This window comes from Megachile rotundata, chromosome 10 (assembly GCF_050947335.1).
Source record: "Megachile rotundata isolate GNS110a chromosome 10, iyMegRotu1, whole genome shotgun sequence".
NCBI lineage: Eukaryota > Metazoa > Arthropoda > Insecta > Hymenoptera > Megachilidae > Megachile > Megachile rotundata.
The window spans coordinates 16,046,360-16,066,266 of record NC_134992.1 but is presented as its reverse complement, the minus strand read 5'-3'; the positions used below and the strand labels follow the sequence as shown (position 1 = coordinate 16,066,266).

Here is a 19,907-nt window from a genome sequence, read left to right as displayed (position 1 = left end):
CGCGTTCTCCGGACCCGTTTCTACCCCTTACGGAGGATATTCGGCGACATATGCGTACGCGCGCGAAAGCAATATGCGGGCGAGGGCGGAGGGCATTCTGCGAAACAGAAGAGAAGAGAAGGGAACGGGACAGCAGGAAGGAGAAACGGACGGCGAAAGACGGGCGGAAGAGAGCGAGAGGGTGGCCCTTGAAACGGGATAGTCCGGCCACAGCTTGCGGGTACGCGAACCTTCCGAGAGCACCCCACGAATGTTAACGCGCCGCATTAACTTCGTATCGGTTAGAAACGCGGGCTCTTGCAATAATTCTGATAACGCAGCATGTTGTCGCGTTGCCCGGCATACCAAACGCCCGTTCCCTTTCCGTGAAAAACACCCTTCTCTCTATCCACCTCCCGAGTTTCTTTTCTTTCGAATATCGTTCCTGCTTCGCTCGGCAAAGTACGAAGAAACCCGTAAAAGTTTCGCGCGTGTCCTTCTCGAGGAACGCCCGTGGATCGTTTCGAGGGGAAATTTCCGCAGCGAAAAGCGTTCGTTGGCTCGCGACCTCGTTCGGTAGCGCGGTTTTGCCTCGGATAAGGGGCCCCTAAACGAGCCATCCGCCATAAAAATTCGCGGATATCGTCGCGGAAAAGGGGACGTCGAAAATGGACGATTCCGTGGAACGTTACTCGGCCGTAAATGTAACGGCAAACGGTGCTCGCTAATAAATTTACCGCGTCACGGAGATCTTCGATCTGTTCTTTCTCCTAATGGATTATCCGCGGATCGAAGGTTCCCGTCGATAGATTCGGCGGTCGAACGTCGACGGAGGTTTCGTTGGAAAATACGGAAAAGGAGAACGGTGTTCTCGAAAGTCGGAGGCGCGGACGAACGTGGGCGTAGAATCGGTTCGACAGCGTAGCGCGTTTGGCGGTGTGCGGTCCGAGAGGAGAAAGACGCGCGCGTGCACGCTGCACACGGACGCGCGCGTTACGAAGGCAAGAAGGTAGCTCGTAGCCAGCCAGGAAATCTATCTCGCATCGGCTCCCTTCTCCCATCGCCAGGACCTTTGCGCACCGCCCTGTAATCATCGCGAGTCAGTGGCGGCGGCCGCTAATTATGTTTCATAACACTTCTTACCCCCACTCCCTAATATCCACTCCCTTAGGGGCAGCTCATCATTTATTTACATCGTATTCGTCCCGAGGGATAACGCAACGACCTCCGTTCTTTCCGACCGTCCGTACGCACGGGATTCGACGCGATTTCCGAATGAAAATCGTCATTGTATCGGAACTCCTCTTCGACGGAACGTAACCCTCGTGCGCGATTAACCCGTATCGACCTTCGTAATTCCGACTGTCCCGATCACGCCCGAGCGAAACGTCTTTTCTCTTTCCCCGTCCGTGAAAATCTTTTCGGGCAACGCGAATCCTTCACGGAATTGGTCGTTAACGGTATTTCGTTAAGATACGCTCGGGAAATCCGAAGCGAACTCGGATTTAGCCGACTACCGCCTAATAGGCGTTCGCGGTTCCCGATCGATTTCGGGATTACGCGAAAGCTTCCGGCTGCCAACTGCGATCGTTTCTTTCCGTTTTCTTCTCTCCTCTTTGTCGCGCTGTCGGGAATCTCGAGGGTCGTTCGCCGTAGCCGCGCTTCGCACACCCGGTAAATTGGTGGCACTTCTGCGGTCGAGCGATTAAGTGGTTTCGAGCGATATCCTCCGAGAAAATTGGCAAGGTTTCGAGCGAACCGAGTTTTAATTAACCCCTGTCTTTCCACGAGCTTTTTAGAGAGCCGCCGTGCCTCCTTTCTAGCAGCCCCTCTACCTTTCGAGGGATTCAAGGAATTTTCAAAGCGTGCGCGCGGAATTAAGAAAAGCTCGTTTATACCCTTTTTTAACGCGATCTCTTGCTCTTTCGAGACGCGAATCAACGCTTTCGCGGCTATCGTTCGAATATGGAAAGAAAAAAAGGACGAAAGTTTGTTCGAGAATCGAACGTTCGCGGGCGAGCGGCACTCGTCAAAGAGGTTTTCGCTGTTCGATTTCCGTGCGTTTCGGTCCGTCACGCGAGCCGAACGACTCTCGTTACCGTGCCCTTTCCGCGCGATATTATTAAATATCGGACTGCCTTTGCGTATCGAACGCGTCAAAATACAGGGGTAAAGTTGAGTCGGTTTACGGGCGCGTAGCGCAGTCTGGTAGCCGTCAATCAAGCGACCGCTCGCAGAAAATGAAAGCGCCGCGCCGACTGCGTAAATATTCCGGGTAGGTATAGCGAGTGGGACGTACGTCGCCGAGCAGAGTCGAGCCGTGCAAGGGCGTAAGTAATCGTGCTTAATCGCACCGCTATATGGAAGTCGGATATTTTTCTCTCGCGATCGACGATAGTATTCTCGATAATCGTTACGCACCTATTACGGAAATACACGTGGTACGTATTCGCGTTGGGTTGACGACTAAATTCCCGACCTCCTCCACGTACGTTTTACCTGGAAACCGCGATTATCTTCGGTTTGAAGTAGGGCGGGAAAATTAAGCAACGGCAGTAAAAACGAAAATAATCAAACATCGTGATGTAACGTGTAAAATCTGAAACCGGTCATTTTGATCGGTCGGTAATTGCAGCGTTAAAGATGTATCGGAGGTACAACCGGTGTTCGCCGAAGTAAAATCAAAGGGAATTAAGAATCGCTGTCGATCGATTATAAACGGTGAATTCGTTTGAAATCTTCCGTGAAGAGTAATGTCCTAAAGTTTCGTAAACTTGGTCGCGTTTTAAAGCACCCTTAACGTCCGTCGAAGGCAAGAGTTCAGACCTGGTAACGGAACGACTTATCGACAATAGATCGGACAAGTTGTTCGGCTAACTCTTCGGACACCCCGTAAGCGACGCGTGTATAAACGAAGCACAAGAAAAAAAGGCAAAAGGAGGACCGCGGCGTTGCGATAAGTAGGCGCGATTAGGCCGAGCCGGTCAACGATTATCCGAGCGCCACGAAACCGATCGGGAAATCTTTGGACGTCGCGACGAGCGTTCCGGCGTATCGACCGGACCTTCGAGAGATCGGCAACGTCATCGATCAGATTCGTACTCGAACGAGCGAAGGAAGAACGGTTGTCGCGAGCATCGAAAGTCGAGAATAAGTGCCGCGTAACCGGGCGGCGATTTGTCCGGATCAGCGTCAGCCTAAGCAGATTACGAGCTCTCCCCAAACGAACCGGTAACCCCGGCATGGAAGCGCGTCGATCGGATCGGCTCGAAGCCAGTCGACGTCCGCTGGGAGCTTCGTCGAGAAAAGAACTCGCCGATTCGAATTTCCCGCGTTTCTCTCGAACACCGCGATCTTTTTTTACGGCGATCCGCTCGTAACGATCGCGGCGCGTCTGGTTTCCGCCAGCCGCTGTTCGTATCAACGATACGGTAGTTACCAACGGGTATTATCGATACAGCGAGCGTGCTTTTAGCGACTAAATATATCTGGTCGTTTGCCGGTGCCGGCAAAGAGGCAGAGCCACGTCGGTCGAACGAGACCAAACGATACGCGACGACTGCAGGGGAACGCGTCTGCTACGACGCCGTTCTTTGAAGTGGTTTCCCTCGGACCGCGAGTATTAAACGGATTCACCTGATCGTAACCGCGGCCGCGTACCCGAGACATTCGAACAGGAGGAAGCGTGCTACGCTCCGGAAGCTTCTAAACGACCGGAAGCGAGCTCGCGGCGGCTTTCCCTTTGACGCTCGCGGCTCGGCTTTCAACGTACTCGTTGCCTTCGGCATTCTCGGAGAAATATCGTTATTTAAGGTAACGCTATATATAACCTACAGTGGCAATTTCGAACGTTATAAAACACCCGATCGATCCGAATCGCCGTATACGTGCGTCGATATTAATAACGTTCGATCGACCGAGTCGAAATTGAGCCGGAATTTTTGAAGGCGGCGAACTCGTTAGACGTTACGCGATAATAGGTCGAACGAGCATATTGGTCCGAAGCTAAGGGGTGTGTAAGGGGAGACGGCGATTTTGCGGAACCGATCGGACCGCTCCGCGTTTTCCGCTTTATTTCTGCCGCGTATCTCTTCGAGGATTATAACGTTTATCTTTCGTGGTTAATAACGGAATTGAATCGCGTGAAATTTCTAACTCGTAATAATATCGCGGCCCGTTTTTTCTACGCGTTAAACCGTATAATTACGATAATCCGTCGATGGATATCGCGCGGCGTTCACGTACGGCTACCTACGTATTTAGCGCGCAAGGCAATTTCCTGCTTTATTATAATAATATCCGGAGCAATCTGCTCTCTACCCGCCATCCACGGCGTGCGCTCGCGTCCTCGCGAGGAGTATTGTCGAGCGCGGATCCTTTTACCGAACTCCGTCCGCTTCCGTTTTCCGCGATCAGGAACGTTGTTCGGGGAGAGTCGAGGGAAGCTCGAAGAAATCGATGAGACAAGATTCGACAAGAAAGCGAGGAGATCGTAAAAGCGAGGGAGGAGGATGAAATTAGGGCGAAAAGCATCTAGAAGCGTCTTCGAACATCCGTCGACGACGAGGGCTCGACTATTCTTACCGGTCGGCCGCGCTCGAAGCTCCGCTTCTGGACGCGATAAATCGCGCGACTAGAGTGGCACGCCGCGCCACAGTATAGGTAAGAAGGGCGAGGAGAACGGAGAGGCGGGCAGGAGTGGCAAAGAGGAAAATGGAGAGAGGAAAACGGTGCTCCCTGTCAGCGATTGCCCCCTCTGGTAAGAAAAAATGGCTGCTGTCGAGGCTGGATGCCGCGTACCGAACCGTAATGTCGTACCACCCTCCACTGTTACTCGTCCTTCGCGCAGACCCCGCGAGCGGGCATTCGAAGCCCGAGGAGGAACGGGAGGGCCACCGTGCCGAAAGAAACAACCTGGTCGGGAGAAAGGAGGACGAGCGAGCGAGCGGAACGAGGAGGAAGAATAACTCGATACAGGAGGCAAAGGGGCAGGCACGTAGAATCCGCGTGACAACCACCACCGTCTCTATCGTTGTCGCTACCAGCGTCGCCTTCGTCGACGTCGTCGTCGGCGTCCACCAGCAGCACCACCACCACCACTACCACCACCACCATCAGCAGCAGCAGCAGCACACTTACTACTACCACCACCACCTCAACTACCACCGCCATCATCGCCGTCGTCGCTAGCAGCATCGTGCAACGACACCACCACCGACGTCCACGTTCGGCTCGGCCGACGAGAGAGCGATACGAGGCATCGCTATGCTACCATTAACGGCGACGTGGCCTGCCAGCGGAATCGGTAACGCGTCGACGACGAAGACGGAGACGGCGACGCGGGAACGAGCGGAAAGCGTGGAAAGGGAAGGACGGAGATGGAAGGAGATCGAAGAGAGCAAAGAGGCCGCGGAGGTGCGCGTTTTCGCGCGGCCTCGTAAGCGAAGGTAGCAAGCGGCACGTAGCAGTAGGTTGTACGCGCGCAGAAAGACAGCTGGCTGCCGGTTGGAGATCGCGATCCTCGCGTTGGAGAAGAAGGACGGAAGCGGTAATAAGGTGGTCGCGAAGCTCTCGTCGCTAGGCTAGGAGGAGAGAGAGGCTACGGGCGGAGCCGGGTGCTGATCGGTCGGGCGGAGCTTGGGTTCCGAGGCCCGCCTACCGTAGAGAGCGTAGAGTGGCGCGCGTTCTCTCCCGCCGCCCCGTCGCTTCGTTTCGCTTCGCGTCGCGTCGCGTCGCGTCGAGTCGACGAGCCGGTGAGCCGCACCGCACCGCTCCGCGCCGCGTCCCTCCGCGCTCGACGCGGACGATCGAGCTCGAGAGAGAGCCGCGGTGCGCCGGGGGTGGGGGCCGAAACGAGAAGCCGACCGCCGGTGGCGCGGGTCAGTCTGTCGGGCAACCGGTCGCTCTCTCGTTTCGCGTTCTGTCCGCGCTCTCCGCTCGACACGAGCGCTCTCCACGTTCCGACACCGATACGCTCGTAATCGCGTAACCGCGATATCGCGATCGAGTTCGCGAGTATTCGTTAGCTCCGTTTCGCGTCGACGCCGCGACGCGACCGACCTTTCCGACCCGAAGTGATTTTCTCTCTCTCTCTCTCTCGTTCGCTTACTCTCCTGGTTGCTCCCTCTTTTTCTCCGTTTCGACGTGCGCGCGTGAACTTTGCTCGCGCGAATCCGTTGATCGTTTTGCCCGCTGGATTCGGCGTATCGCGGCATCGTTACGATGCGCGCGCCACGTCGCGCACCGCGACTTTTCGCGTAACCCCGTAACGGCGCCGATCGAAAACGGAATCGCTCCCGTTCACGGAGTACCAACGCCGTGTCGTCGAGTTTCGTCGCGTTCTCTCGATTCGATCGACACGAAACGCGCGACGACGTTGAAACGGCGACGAGCCGCGAGAGGATGCGGAGGATTCCGCGGTGCACCGTCGGCGAGGTCGCGATCGTTCCCGACGCCGGTCGACCGTTTGCCGTCCGATAATATCTCGGCAGTCGAGAGACGAGCGAGGTCCGAGCAGCAGAGCACGGGGTGATGTTGCTGGAGTCGTCGCGAGGTCTCCCCGGCAGGAAGAGAAACGGATTGACCCTGTCTTCGTTCGGTGGTGGCGGTGGCGGAGGCGGTGGCGGAGGCGGAGGCGGAGGTGGCGGCTGCGGCGGTGGAGCCGGCAGCGAAGAGGACGACGAGGAATCTCGACATCCGTTTCTTGCGAGGAAAATGCAGACCGAGGGCACCGCCGCCTCCGCGGTTTCCACCAGCCTGTCGTCCGGTTGCACGCGCGACGACGGCGACGACAGTTCCAGCCCCTCGCCGAACAGCAGCCTCTTGAACAACCTGAACAACAACTGCAACTCGAATCGTCAATGCGCCACCGACTTTAGCATCGCGGCCATCATGGCTCGGGACTCGCGGCAGCAACAGTCTCAGACGTCGCCGTCGCCGCAGCAACAGCAACCGTTGCAGCAGCAGCAGCAGCAGCAGCAGCAACAGCAACAACAGCAACAACAGGTACCGCAACAGCAGCAGAGTCAACCGGCGCACCATCATCGACAATTGCAGCAACAAGCCGTCGGTGGCGGGAAGCTGCATCAACACGGTGAGTTCTCCTCGGATCGTTCGCGGTCGCTGGACGTCGTACGGGTCGAGTCCGCGAGCTTCTTCTCGAGATAAGCTCGTTTTTCCTCGTTGGCCGGCTGCGTTGGCCAGCCTCTAACGACCCTCGTGTCGCTTTCGTTTCTTCTAACGAGCAAAAAAGCCCATCGAGAAAAATATTCTTTTGGGACGGTCCTCGGTTTCTCGCCCCTTTCCGAGATAATCGAAGATAATCGGTTCTCTACGCTCGGTTTTCCTCTCTCGTTCGACGACGCTTCGTCGCGCGAAAGGTCGTTGTCCTGGCCGCGGTCGAGCGATCGTACGCGGAACGCCGATAAACGCGACGGAGATAGCGACAGAAGGAAGAAAAAGATTCTGTGGTTAACGAATTATTTAGCGGATAAGATTGTGAATGAAGCGCCGTGTGGCCGCGCGGGGGTCCGGCCGCGTTAATTCGTCGCGCGAGAAACGGCCGTTTCGCGCGGCCAGGTGAGGTGTCTCATCGGAATTCTGGAAACGACCGTGGCTGCTTTGCCCAGCCAGCCAGACGTCCGAACGAGACTCGACGGTGTTTGGTTTCATCATCGCGTATCTTGGACGCCCGCGGCGAATAATCGCCCACGAAGATTCTACGCGGACGAAATTTACGGTTGGCCACGGTGCAATTCACCCACGGAAACGGACCGTCGTTCCCAAATAAACTTGGGTAAACGGCGCGATGAATCGACCAGGCTCTCTCTCTCTCTCTCTCTCTCTCTACTATACAGATACACGTGTGTTGGACACGCGCGACTACTCTGCGCGTCCTCCTCCTCCCTCCTCTTGCTTCTCCTGTTCCTCTTCCTCCACCCCTCCAGCGTGATCTCTTCGTCCCTGGCTGGCAGGCTTTACGCTGGAAATTGTTAAATAAATCGCTAATCCCGAACTCGCCTCGTGACTCGTGCACCGACAACAAACTATTCATCCCCTTCCGCGAGCTCTGCTTTTCGGTAACGCGTCAGCGGGTATCGCGAGCCCTGTTTGCTCCTCTTCCGCTCGACGGCTCGACGATCGCGATGCCGTACGTTTTTTCTCCGATATGCTCGCGAATCTGTGAACCACCGGTTCTCGCAACCGATTTTCGAGAGACCACCGAAGCGAAGAAAGACTTCCCTGTTAAGACGATACGCGAACGAGACGAGTTCGAGAGACGGAAGCAATCGATACCGCGATACGGCTAAAGCGTTTATCTCTTCGTCGATCGAAAGAATCGAGTACTTTGCATTCCGTGCGTTTGCGTCAAACGAGATTTCTTGCCGCGATAAACGATAAGCGACTCCGATACGACGTCGATGATTTTATCGCGGTCGAATTCTGCGACAAAAGTTGGACAAAAGTTGGAAACGTTCTTTGGACGATAGCTGCATCGAGCGTTCCTCGTAGCGGTGAATCGATCGATCGATAATAAGTTTTAGCCGGTCGTTCGAGATCGGCAGGCGGCCACCGAAACGTCGCGACACGGTTCGTTCAGGCAGAATTACACCGTGGCAAACTGCTCGAGCGAGACGGATTCGCGTGGCACGTTCGGCTCGAGAGCCCCGTCGGAAACGACGGAAAAAAATTATAACGATTCCGGTCGGGGTACGGTAGTCGATCGTCGACGATTTCTCTTTGGAAAACTCGCGAACGCGGATGAACGCGAGGAGAGACGAGAGGCGTCTCGACGGGAGCCGAGGACCGCGTGGGAATTCCATCGAAGGGAGCCGATCGAGAGAACGAACGCCTCGTCACGGCCAGATTAATTTACGTTTCGCGAACAAACAAGCTGCCTCTTTTAATTACTTGTCGACAGATTGATCGATCGACCAAAGTCTCTCTGTCGCGATCAGATAACGCGTTAATGCTCCGCGTAACCGGCAGGTAAGCAAACGCCGGAGCTACGCCAATTTTTCTTCTTACGCGTCGCGCACCTACCGTCCCTTTCGAGCATTCTTTACGGTTATTTCGAGGCGAATAAAGCGAGGGACATTAATAACGGGAGGATACGCTACGAGGATCGCGATCGAACTAACCGTAACAGCCTTCCGTTTTTTCGACGGTGAACTCGCACAATTTCGTGCGCGTCTCCGCTCGTAAACTTGTCTCCGCTACCGAAGCCGCGAGACGTTCGCGACGATACGAAACTCGTCGATTCCTTTGGCCGAACGGCGAGCGAGACGATCGGTAAGGGGATAACGAGGCGGTACGTGTAAATATCGCTCGAATACGAGACGCTAGAAGCGTTTGAAACGCGTAGAGAAAGGAGGGAAAATAGAGGAAGAAGAAGAAGAAGAAGAGAAAGAGGAGGAAGGCGAGGTTCTCGTAGATCGTGGGAGGGATATTAGCAGCCGGACTCGTTTCAATCTGTCCTCCTTTGCGTCTTTGATCCGGCGGCATGCACTCGCGATCGTAACTCACTTGACGAGGTCGCTCGTAAAGTCGGCGGAAACTCGTGCTGTTCGACGAACGCGCAACGCGCGAAACTCGACCGTCCCGACGCGACGCGACGCGACTCGTCATCCGTTTCGTCAGTCGTTTAACACCGCCGTTCGTTGCGTCGAATAAAAATACGCGGATGACGGACCACGCGTCGCGGCAACGTTCCCTGACCGTCCAATTAGCCGCTACGCGACCGCGCGAAAATTCTCCCTTTAAATAATTGTTCGCGTTTTCGCGCCTCGCCTCGCCTCGTCTCTTCTCGCTTTTCCGCTCCGACTCTCTCGAACGCCGACACGAGCGTTCGACTTCCGTGAACGAACGCGGAGAAATTTATTTCGACTTACGTCTCGCCACGATGATCGTTATTTAAAGCGCATCGATCGATCGTTTCGCGTTAACATCGTCCGCGTACGATAATTCACGGTTAAGAGAACGTTGTTTTTCCTCTATGCATATCGCTCCGTCGTTCGCTTTGCCCAACGAAGAATACGGTTAACGAGCGAAAGTAATTACTTTCATACGGTTTAATACGGTTACGAGCGAAATAAACGAAATACGCGGCTACGCGGTATCGCCGTAGTAAATCTCTACGGGTATTTGTTATTAATCTATTCGCGATAATTTCGAGTTCGCGACTTGGCCTTCGACCGCGACGCTCGATTCGCGAGGAGAGTGAATCGATTCTCCTGCGTTTCCGGTCGGTCTTTGGGCGCGGAGATCGTCGTCATTTCACGAATCGCTGCCGCTCCCTTGGCGCTACGATTAATAAAGCTAAAGCAAAGCGAGCCTCGACCGTGATCGGATAATTATCCTTTGGCTACTTTAGCTAATTTTAGCTACCGCGGCCGACGTTATTATTTTAGGGGGCGACGAGTTTGCTCCGAGCGAAGATACAGGGAAATTGGTTCGGTCACGGCGAAACGGCGAGCAAACGATCCTTGAAAATCGCTACGGTTCGATCAATTAGCCGAACGCGCGCGCTGGATTCGAGCGTCATCGCGCGCGGGGAAAACGTTCGGTTCGGTCGGTACGACGCTATCGCGTGATCGCGTTTACGCAATCGCGAAATCGGCCATCGGGACAGCGGCTAATTATCGAGTAAATAAAATTCATCGTATCGGCGGACAGGAAGTTTTTCGCGAGAGAGAAAGAAGCGAGCGGTGGATGGCTCGCGTCGCGTCGCATTAGCCGCGAATTACCGGTCTCGCGATAACGGCAATTTTCTTTCTCGGCGATGCCAGTTTTAACCGCGAATCATCGCTCGCGTCCCTCGTGGTCGATCTTCTCTTTCTGCTCACCTTCCACTTACCGCTCTCTCGTGGCTGGAAACCTTTCAATATAGCGAGCTATTTACGAGATTATCCGCACGCAACTCGAGATTTCCTCTTGCCTCGATGACCACGATTCGACCAATTAATTATCCGCTCGTATCGGCTTTTTACTCGTTGGATCGTTCGGTTCGCGGTAGGTAGACAGATAAGTAAGTAAATGGAAGAAACGACGTCCGTCGTTAACCGTTTACTCGCGTGAAACGCTGTTGGCCGTCGATCGAGACGTTTCTTTTCCTTTCTTTCTCGAAGGCTCGTCGAAAGGTCTTCGTTTTCGATTTGAACGACGGTGTTCTCGAACGAGTTTGTTTGGCTGGTTTTCAGAGAGGGAACCGAGCGTGTCCGGCGTGGTTCGCGGTCCTCCGGTTATCCAGGAGCCTATCGTCGCCGAGGACGATCCGGAAACCGACGATACCGGAAGCACCAGCGGCAAAGCCGCTTCTCCCGTCAACCCTCTGCTTCAGGAACGATCCAACTGCGAGGAGCTCAGACACGTGGTGTGTCATCTCGAGACGAAAGACTTGTGGGACAAGTTCAACGAGTTGGGCACCGAGATGATCATCACGAAGACTGGAAGGTGAGTCGGAGGAAATTAAAAAGACGTTCGCGTTACGAGGAGAAGAGAAAAGGAGACGTACGCGTCGCGTCGGTTGAAATTCAATATTCGAAGAGGGAACAAAGGTGGAATTACAAGGCGAGAATTAAAAGAAATACGAAAAAGGAAGCGGTGGCAGGCGGTCGGTTAAATTGCTATATCGAGGTTCGGTCAATTAGTCGGGCCGGCGTAGCTCGGCGTGGCGCGGCCTGGCGCGGCGTGGAACCCGAACGAGCTTGTATGCCAGTTTATAAAGGTCCTTGAAAGGAGCGGTGGTAAGCGGTGGCAAGCGGAGGCGCTAACCGTTTCGAGAGGGATATCGCGCCTCCGCTCCGATGGAATCCGGTCGGAGGCCTTCGGGGCCACCGCCCTTACCTTTCGCCGAATAATCCTCTCGCCCTCTTCTCGTCTTCGTTTCCTGCTTCTGGCTTACGATTTCGGCGTTCGACGTTTCGCGAAAAAGAGCGATATCTCGCGTACCGAGCCGCGTCGAGGGAAAAAGGAGCGCGGAAGGGAAGGGATCGAAGAGGGAGAGAAGAAGCGACGCGGCGGACGCGCGCCTAATTGCCCGCCACGACGGCAACATCCGTGCTCCTTCTCGGTGCTAGGAAGCTCCCGAAGGGGTTCCGCTACCCCACTGCGCGCTTACTCGCGCGTCAGTAATTAGATCTGCGCGACGCGACACCCTTCGCCCGTCAACTCCCTCGTTCGTTCGATCTTCCGTCGCGACCCTTCGCCACCGCCTTCGGCTTCCGTTTCTTACCCTCCGTCGTCCCCTCTGCACCGGGCCGACCCGCGTCTTATTCGCGGAGAGGCTTTAAGGGCAGAACTTCCCCGTTCTCTTTCCCCCTCCTTTCGGCCGCGTTCTTCTTTCTTCCCGGTCGAGCACGAAATTCTCCCTTCTCGCGATCGTTCCACCCTTGTCCTCACGGTTCGCTCGCGCGTTCCCCGAGTGGGCGTGAACGTTTCGGGCCGAGGAGGGAATCGGGAGGCGGTAGAGGGGCGAATTTGAACGGGATCGAATCGACGAAAAACTAGTCTCGATTTTCGAACGCGAACGACGTCGTCGAGGCACGGAGGAAGTTGCTCGGCAAAGTGGCGAAGGGGCGAAAGGGCTACGCGCGCGGCGGAGGAAGGTGGAATCGAAGAGGCCACCTTCTCTCGCGAGGCGAGTTCAATTCATTAACAAAGGACGGCTTGATAAATAAAAGCATTACTCACGCTCGTGGCGCTGGCGGGATGAATGCATACCGAGTCGACAAGGACCGAGGAGAAGACGTAGATAAGATCGGCGGGTGTCCCCGCGTTTTAGTGGTCGAGCAGCGGGGGGCCCGACACGGTATTAATGTTTGGCCTCCGAGGCAAAACATTCACGCCAGGCCCGATCCTCTGCCACCTCGGCCCTTCGCCCCTCCGCCCTTCCTCCACCTTTTTCCGTATCCGCGAACGCAACCGTCTCGTCTCGTCTCGTCCCGTATCGTCCTGTCGTCTCGAGTCGCGCCGTTATCCGTTTCGCCGCGTTCTCCTTCCCTTTCTTTTCTAAATCTCCGGGCGTTCGTTGCTTTCGCAGGAGGATGTTCCCGACTTGCAGAGTGTCGTTCAACGGACTGAAGGCGGACAGTCGGTACGCGGTGCTGATGGACATCGTTCCGGTGGACAACAAGAGGTATCGTTACGCTTATCACAGAAGCTCCTGGTTGGTAGCGGGAAAGGCGGATCCGCCGGCACCCGCTCGTCTCTACGTGCATCCGGACTCGCCTTTTACGGGGGAGCAGCTCCGAAAGCAGGTCGTCTCGTTCGAGAAAGTCAAACTGACCAACAACGACATGGACAGACACGGACACGTGAGTATCGAGTCCGGATCGAGTCGATTTCGTGGACGATTATCGAGTCCTCGGGGTGTCGCTTCGATCGTCCGGGGTTGGCGGTACGGGGCGGTGGTGGGTATCCGGCTCCGAGAGAACGGGTCACGGAGCGGCGGGTCCCTTAATTCATCGGATGACTGACGTAAATAGGAACTCTGATCGGACCTACGGTTCTTCACGGTTCTCATTTGGTATTCAAGACGTTACGCGCTGCCAGACGAAGGCAAAGTGATTCTTTTGAACGGTAACGGCGAGGGGGTTGCGGGAAGGAACGAGGGTTGTCCGAGAGCGACAAAGCGCTTCTAATTCGTACGCTTTTTCTTCCATCGGAATCTCTCGGTATCGTCGATCTATCGCGCCCCGGTCGACGGCTCGAGAAACGGTTTCGTCCGTTCGTTCGAACAGAAGCGCGACGACGCGTTTACTGCCTCGATCGAAACGTTTTCGTCCTCGTTCGAGGGTGCTGCGCGCCTTAAAACTACCGATGAATCGCAACGATTTGCAGCTGGTGTTGAACTCGATGCACAAATATCAACCGAGGATTCACCTGGTGAAGCGACCGGACTCGGGCACGGCCAAGCCGATAACGGACCTCGAGAAGGAACCTCACAAGACTTTCGTATTCCCGGAGGCGATATTCACGGCTGTCACCGCCTATCAGAATCAACTCGTAAGTGTGCCTCGTTTTGTTTCTCGCTATGGCTCGGTACACCCACACCCGCTCGTTTCTTCTCGTTCTTTCTCTCATTTCTCTGTCGCGATCCGAATCGATCGAATACGACCAATTGCCTTTCTCTCCGCTTCCTTTTCGTTTTCCTTCCGTTCGCGTCTCCTATTAAATTACCGATTAAATTAGCGATCGAATTAGCTCCGTGTCCGCGTTAGGGCTCGACGATCGTACATTTATCCTCGCCGCGCCCCTCCTAGCGTTCGCTTTGGAGCGCGCGAGCGGTATCGTATTTTACGCTAGTCGTTTAGAAGCGACCGCCACGTGTGTGGTCCGGCTCGCGGGTCGTTCGCATTCCGGCGACGTCGCGATGCCTCGCGACGCGATTTTCAGCCGGCGTACTCGCTCGCTACCTTTCTTACGCGGTGTTCGCGCTTCGAGACACGATCGGAATTTCGTTTAAACGACGCGCCGCGCCACTCGAAGAAGGCAGAAAAGTCCGAAACGGCGACGGACTCGGTTTCGACGAACCGAGCGGACGAAGCGATCGAGCTTCAAAGCGCTAACGGGTGGTCCGCGCCGGACCCACCCTCGTCGCGCGCGACGACCACGAGAACGACGGAGTCGAGCCGTTGATGACGATGATGAGGTGCGAAGAGACGCCTCGGCAATTACCTCGGGCCGACTCGCTCCTTCTTTTCGTCTCCGCTCCTCTTCCACCCGTCCATTTATTCTCTCTTTCGCGTCTTCGCTTTCCTTCTTCTTTCACCTCGGCTCGTTATCTCTCGGTTCTTCTTCTTTTTCTCCGCTGGCTGTTTCTCGGACCAGTTAAAGCGACGAAACGCTCGAGAGATCCTCGAAAGATCTCGACGGGTGTCGCAGGCGCGAAAAAGCGAACGCAAAAAGATCGAGGGAATCGGAGAAACGCGAACGCGCATCGATAACTCGTAGAAAGTGGTCGGTTCGTTGGGCTTACGCGACTCGGTAGGATGTCTCTCGTTTAGCGGCCGGTCTCGAAATTCATTCGTCGCGGTTCGCGCCTTTCCCGTCGCTGGTCGTTATCGCGTTCAACGTTGTCTTTCGTCTTCTTTATTGGCGTCGTTGTCCTCGTCGCGGTCGTAGCGATCGTCGTTCGCGTCGTCGTGCTCGTCGTCGACGTCGAGGGATGCGCTCGTTTAGCAGGGAGCAAGTTTTTTTTTCCCCCGGACCGCCACTTCCCGTGTACGACGCTGCTCGGCGCGGCGTATCGTCGCGGACGGTTTTTGTCTTCTTCTTGTCTCTCCTTTCCGAGTCTCGTAACGACCTCTAAGACCGACTCGATTCGTCTTTCTCGCTCGCGCGCGTCATAATTCATAACCTAACTGCCGTCCTCGTTCCCTCTGGCCACGCTCGCCGCAGCTATTGCTCCATCCGTTCTGCTCGCTCCTTATCGCCAACCGATGTCCCTCTTTCTTCCCGTTTCTCTCCCTATTTTACTCCGAGCCTCGCTTTTCCCGCTCCGTCGCTAATCGTTCCGCTCGTCGTCGCGATCGTTCGTTATCCGAATCGGACCGAGTAACCGCTTACCTACGACCGTGCGCTCGTTCACCTTCGAGCCGTTTCGCTCTCGCGAAAATTATCGAAGGACGTTGTTCTCACGAGGGAGAAAGAGAGAGATAACGCGGAGATAAGCGTCGAATCGAATCGGCCTCGAGCTCTCGAGAAAACGTCTCGAATCTGGGGTCGTCGCGGCAGGTAACGTCGAACGGGTAATTCACCGACGGTTAATAACTAGGAAAAGAGGTCGAATCGAGCGTAACGGTGGAAGGAAGATCTGGACGAGTGCCAACGGTGTTCGACGCGCGATAAGCGGCGTCGCGGGCTAGCTCGAAATTTCGCTCGTTATCTTGGCGTTTCGCGAATTGTTCCGAGGGGAAGGGAAAAACGCGGTCGCGAACGAGTCGAAGCAGAAGCAGCAACAGCAACGGCGGAGAAAAGGGGCGGACGTACCAGAGGGGAAGGAGAAAGAAGGAGCCGATGGTTTTAGTGGCTGCAGGCGTCGGCGTCGGCACGCTCGAACGAAAGAAAACATAAATAATCGCGTTCAAATGAGACAGAGGCGCGGCAGAGGGCGAAGAGGCGCTCCCGTGGAAACCACACACGGCGGCTGGACGGTTGTTCGCTCGGCGCGTACGTACTCGTCGTTTTCCAACTCGCGAACAGTTTTCGCGGACATTATCGCGTCGAAGAAAAGACAGGAAAAGAGGAATCGAAGAACGCGCGAGATGAGAGGAGAAGAAGAGAGACTAAATAGTGGCGCTCGGTGATGTTCCAAGGCGACCCTTTCTTCGATGAACGCGTCTCTATTAAATCTATTATTAGGAGCGGACCGAGTGCGAAAGCATCCCTTTCAATTATCTACGGCTTCGTTTCGCGGAGCTTCTGCGGAGGGTGCAAACTAGGGACAACCGAGGGAACGTCGGCTCCTTTTTTCCTCGCTCGTTCCGCCGACCGGGAAATTCTGCTCGCGTCGTCCTCGAGTTATCGTCCGTTCGTTATCGCGAGATCGGATCGTAGCGGTGCGGCGCGAACGCGACAACGAACCAAACGAAATTCCCTCGAGTTCGAGAAACCGTGATCGTTCCCGAGAGAGAGAGAAACGGAGATAGGAAGCGGACAATCGGGCCTTCGCGTTCGCAAATTCTCTCTCGATTTTCGTGGACGATTCGCAGCTGGACTGGTAATTGGCTACCTGTCCTTCGATCGGTAAGACCAATCCGTGTTTGGGCCTTCCGCGCCTTTGTTCGGTTCGCGTAACAAATTACTCGCTGCACCGAAAGCGAATCGCGCCCTTTCAATGCGCGGCGTGTCTCGTACGCGCACGAGTTTTACGCTCGGAGGCATCGCGTGACGTTCCGCGACGTTCTTTCTTCCGTTCGCGCGAGATCGAACTCGAGACCGCGCGCGTTTCGTCCTCGAAACGAAACGGGGCAACGACCTTGTTCCCGCGCTACGCTCCGCCGATACCGGTGACAAAAATCTCCGGCATTTTTTTGCGCGATTCCCGCTATCCCACCCGATATAGAGTAAAATATCTGGCGGTTCGCGGCGGTCGCTGCCACGATTTATACGTCCCGACGACGCTTTGGCATCGAAAGAGAACGAAGGGAAAGGGGAATAGGAAGAGCAGGAGGAGGAGAACGGTACGAAACGCACGAGGAAATTTATCACGGCGCGTACCACTCGCCGCGCGTCCACCGTGGACGCTGTAAATCGGTCTGGGAAGTGGTCCAACCGTTTGGTCGGCCCGTGTCAGCGAATCGTATAACTTGCGCGCCGTTCGCGTCCTCTCCGCTACGAAAATTCTTCGCGGCAGCGATCGAGAATCGTTTCGCATCGACGAGGAAGCGGATTTCGGTATTCGGTAGACGATTGACGACGAGCGGAAAGGAACGAACGACGAAAGAAGAGGATGGGGAGCGGGGCGGAAAGCGAAGCGGAACGACGACGCGGTGGAAGTAGCTAGATGCGCGCGAGCAGAAGGACGCTGACGGCGGAGGTGGGCCAGATGTTTGGCTAATGATGTCAGCGGAATCGTAACTAAAACCGAGGCAGCTCCGGGCTTAGCGCGGCTTAGCCTCGGCTTTGAAGGAAAGAGTCTTATTACCAGGCTGCACGTGCTGCTCGTGAGCGCGAAACCGTAGGGTAATTGGACCACCCACTCGACACCGAGTCCGTCGTCGTCGTCGTCTTCTTCTCTCTTTTTCCTCTCTTCTAGTCTCTCCGTTAACCACTCCATCTCGGCTTTCCCTTTCCAGACGGGAAGACTCCTTCTTTCACGAGGGAGAACGGCTCCTTTCGTCGAACGAATAAACCCCGCGCACTCCTCGCAACTCCTCTACGAGTAATCGTTCGAAAAACTGTCAAACGAGCCTCGAATCTCGAGCGACGACTCGTTCGCGATGGACGCGCGACTTTGATCGTGGCCACCTGCGATTTCGTCGCGTCTCTCGGACGACGTGGGTGGGCCGAGACGAGCAACTCGACTCGCCTCGAAGCCGACTTAGGGTAGATGCCCCGTTCCGCGAGTTTCAAACGCACCCGTCGGTCGGTCGCGCGCGCGATCGTTTTCCCGGCTTCTTTCTAATTTTACGAGCCGTTGACTCCCGATCGATGGAACGAACCGTTTCGAAACGGCCACGCGTCGTTACCGCGACGACGGTGACGTAATTCCGCTCTCTGTTGCAGATCACGAAGCTGAAGATCGACAGCAATCCGTTCGCCAAAGGGTTCCGAGACTCGTCCAGGCTGACCGATTTCGAGAGGTAAAGACCGACGATCGTCCGACCGGCGGGGTCGAAACGATACCGCGTCCCGAGAGCCGTATTCGCGAAAATGCGTAATCGAGCAGCTTCCCTTTCAGGGAGACGATGGAATCGATGCTGGCGGAGCAGCAGACGCTGAGGTTTCCTCATCGGCTGCCCTTCGAGATGGAACAACTTCAGGCGGGAGCGGTGAGCAACCTCAGTCTCGAGGAGAAGGCGTTGTGGGCGGCACGGTCTCAGATGTTGCTACGAGCCGCAGCGGCGGTCGCGGTCAGTCCGTACGCGCAGCTGGTCGGACCCGCGGCTCTGGTGTATCCCGGTGCTTCGTCGGCCGGTACCAGCCATCAGCAGCAGCAACAGCAGCAGCAGCATCAGCAACAACATCAGCAGCAGCAGCAGCAGCAACAGCAGCTGGGACACCTGTGGTGGGCGTCCTCGATCGGACCTACCCTGTTCGCGGCCGCCCATCACCAACAACAACAGCAACAGCAGCAACAACAGTTGGCCAGCTCGAGTTCGCAGAGTCCGAACGCGGGTCCAGCGGCGCCTCGACCTCTCTATCCTTCGGCCCTGGCCCTGGCGCACCATCGATTCTCCCCGTATCACACTGCCGCCGCTCCCAAGTCGTCCACACCCCTCGGAACCTCGCTCTCGCCCTCCAGAAGAGCTACGCCCTCTCCGACGGACAGTCTCGGCAGAGACGCTCAGGACTTGTCGCCCTCGTAGTCGCGAACCAGGCCAGTCCGGTGAGATCGCGTTCGTGAACCTCGGGACCACTCACCGTCCGTCGGCCGAAGCGGCGCCGCGACGCGGACGAACGACCGGTGAACCATCGCCTTTCGTCGAAGAGAAACGATCGGTGACGGTCGCCGCGCGAACACCGCCAAACGAACCACTGTAAATATCTAAGCGCCCTACGACGATCTTTGACTGTACATAGCTACGTGTACGCACGAATTCGCGAGCTCCGCGTTCGCCCAACGTGAGTTGTATATTTCGTATCATGACTTATCGTTATTTATGTTTCGACTCCGTACTCGACGCGGAAAAACGCGAAGCGACGACCTTAGGCGCGCGCTTCGCGTTTCTTTCGCGATATCTTAATCGACGATCCATTGTCGCCCGTGCCGGCGATTAGCGTTAGCGTAGAGCGTTGTATCGTTGATGCTTGCGTCGCGAAGATGCATACACTATGTGCGAGCTGTTCCCTTGTAAATAACCCCTAATAAACTCTTGTACCGAGCCTACTTGTCTCTGCTTCTTTCTTCTGGACTCTCCTCCCCATCCGAAATGTCCGTGGGCGGTTCCGCGTTCGAGTAGAACGTCGACGGATCCGTTCGGTTAACCGAGTACAAGGCGAGCCGTTTAGAAGCATTGTCGAGCGGTTAACGAGGCCAACGAGGGTGCAACAACCAGGATCTGGTCGGGCTTAACCGCCCATGGGAATCCGTTCGCGTTGGACCGAGTTTCGACGATCTCGAGGAGTAATCCTCTAAATTGGAAAGCTTTTTAACGTTTGTTTTTTCAGCGAGAGAAAGGGAGAAACGTCCGCGAAAGGGATACGAGCGGACCGGTGGCGTTTCAACGCGAAACGAAGGCATTATAAAGCCATTAGCCTTAGCT

General features: G+C 55.7%; 1 protein-coding gene across 5 annotated transcripts; it reads left to right on the top strand.

The window, feature by feature from the left end:
• Nucleotides 1-2,396: 2,396 nt before the first annotated feature.
• LOC100883566 (uncharacterized) lies at nt 2,397-19,531 on the top strand. 5 transcript variants are annotated; one of them, XM_076536116.1, is made up of 7 exons: nt 2,397-4,738; nt 4,829-7,072; nt 11,178-11,430; nt 13,019-13,292; nt 13,819-13,983; nt 18,208-18,284; nt 18,371-19,531. In XM_076536116.1, the coding sequence occupies exons 2-7, from the start codon at nt 6,511-6,513 to the stop codon at nt 19,008-19,010; spliced, it is 1,971 nt and encodes a 656-aa protein (XP_076392231.1). In that variant the 5' UTR covers nt 2,397-4,738; nt 4,829-6,510; the 3' UTR covers nt 19,011-19,531. The 5 variants fall into 5 exon arrangements, with proteins under 5 accessions (XP_076392231.1, XP_076392232.1, XP_076392230.1 ...); XM_076536117.1 differs by having other exon boundaries at nt 2,397-7,072; nt 18,383-19,531; XM_076536115.1 differs by having other exon boundaries at nt 2,397-7,072.
• The last annotated feature ends 376 nt before the right edge of the window (nt 19,532-19,907 follow it).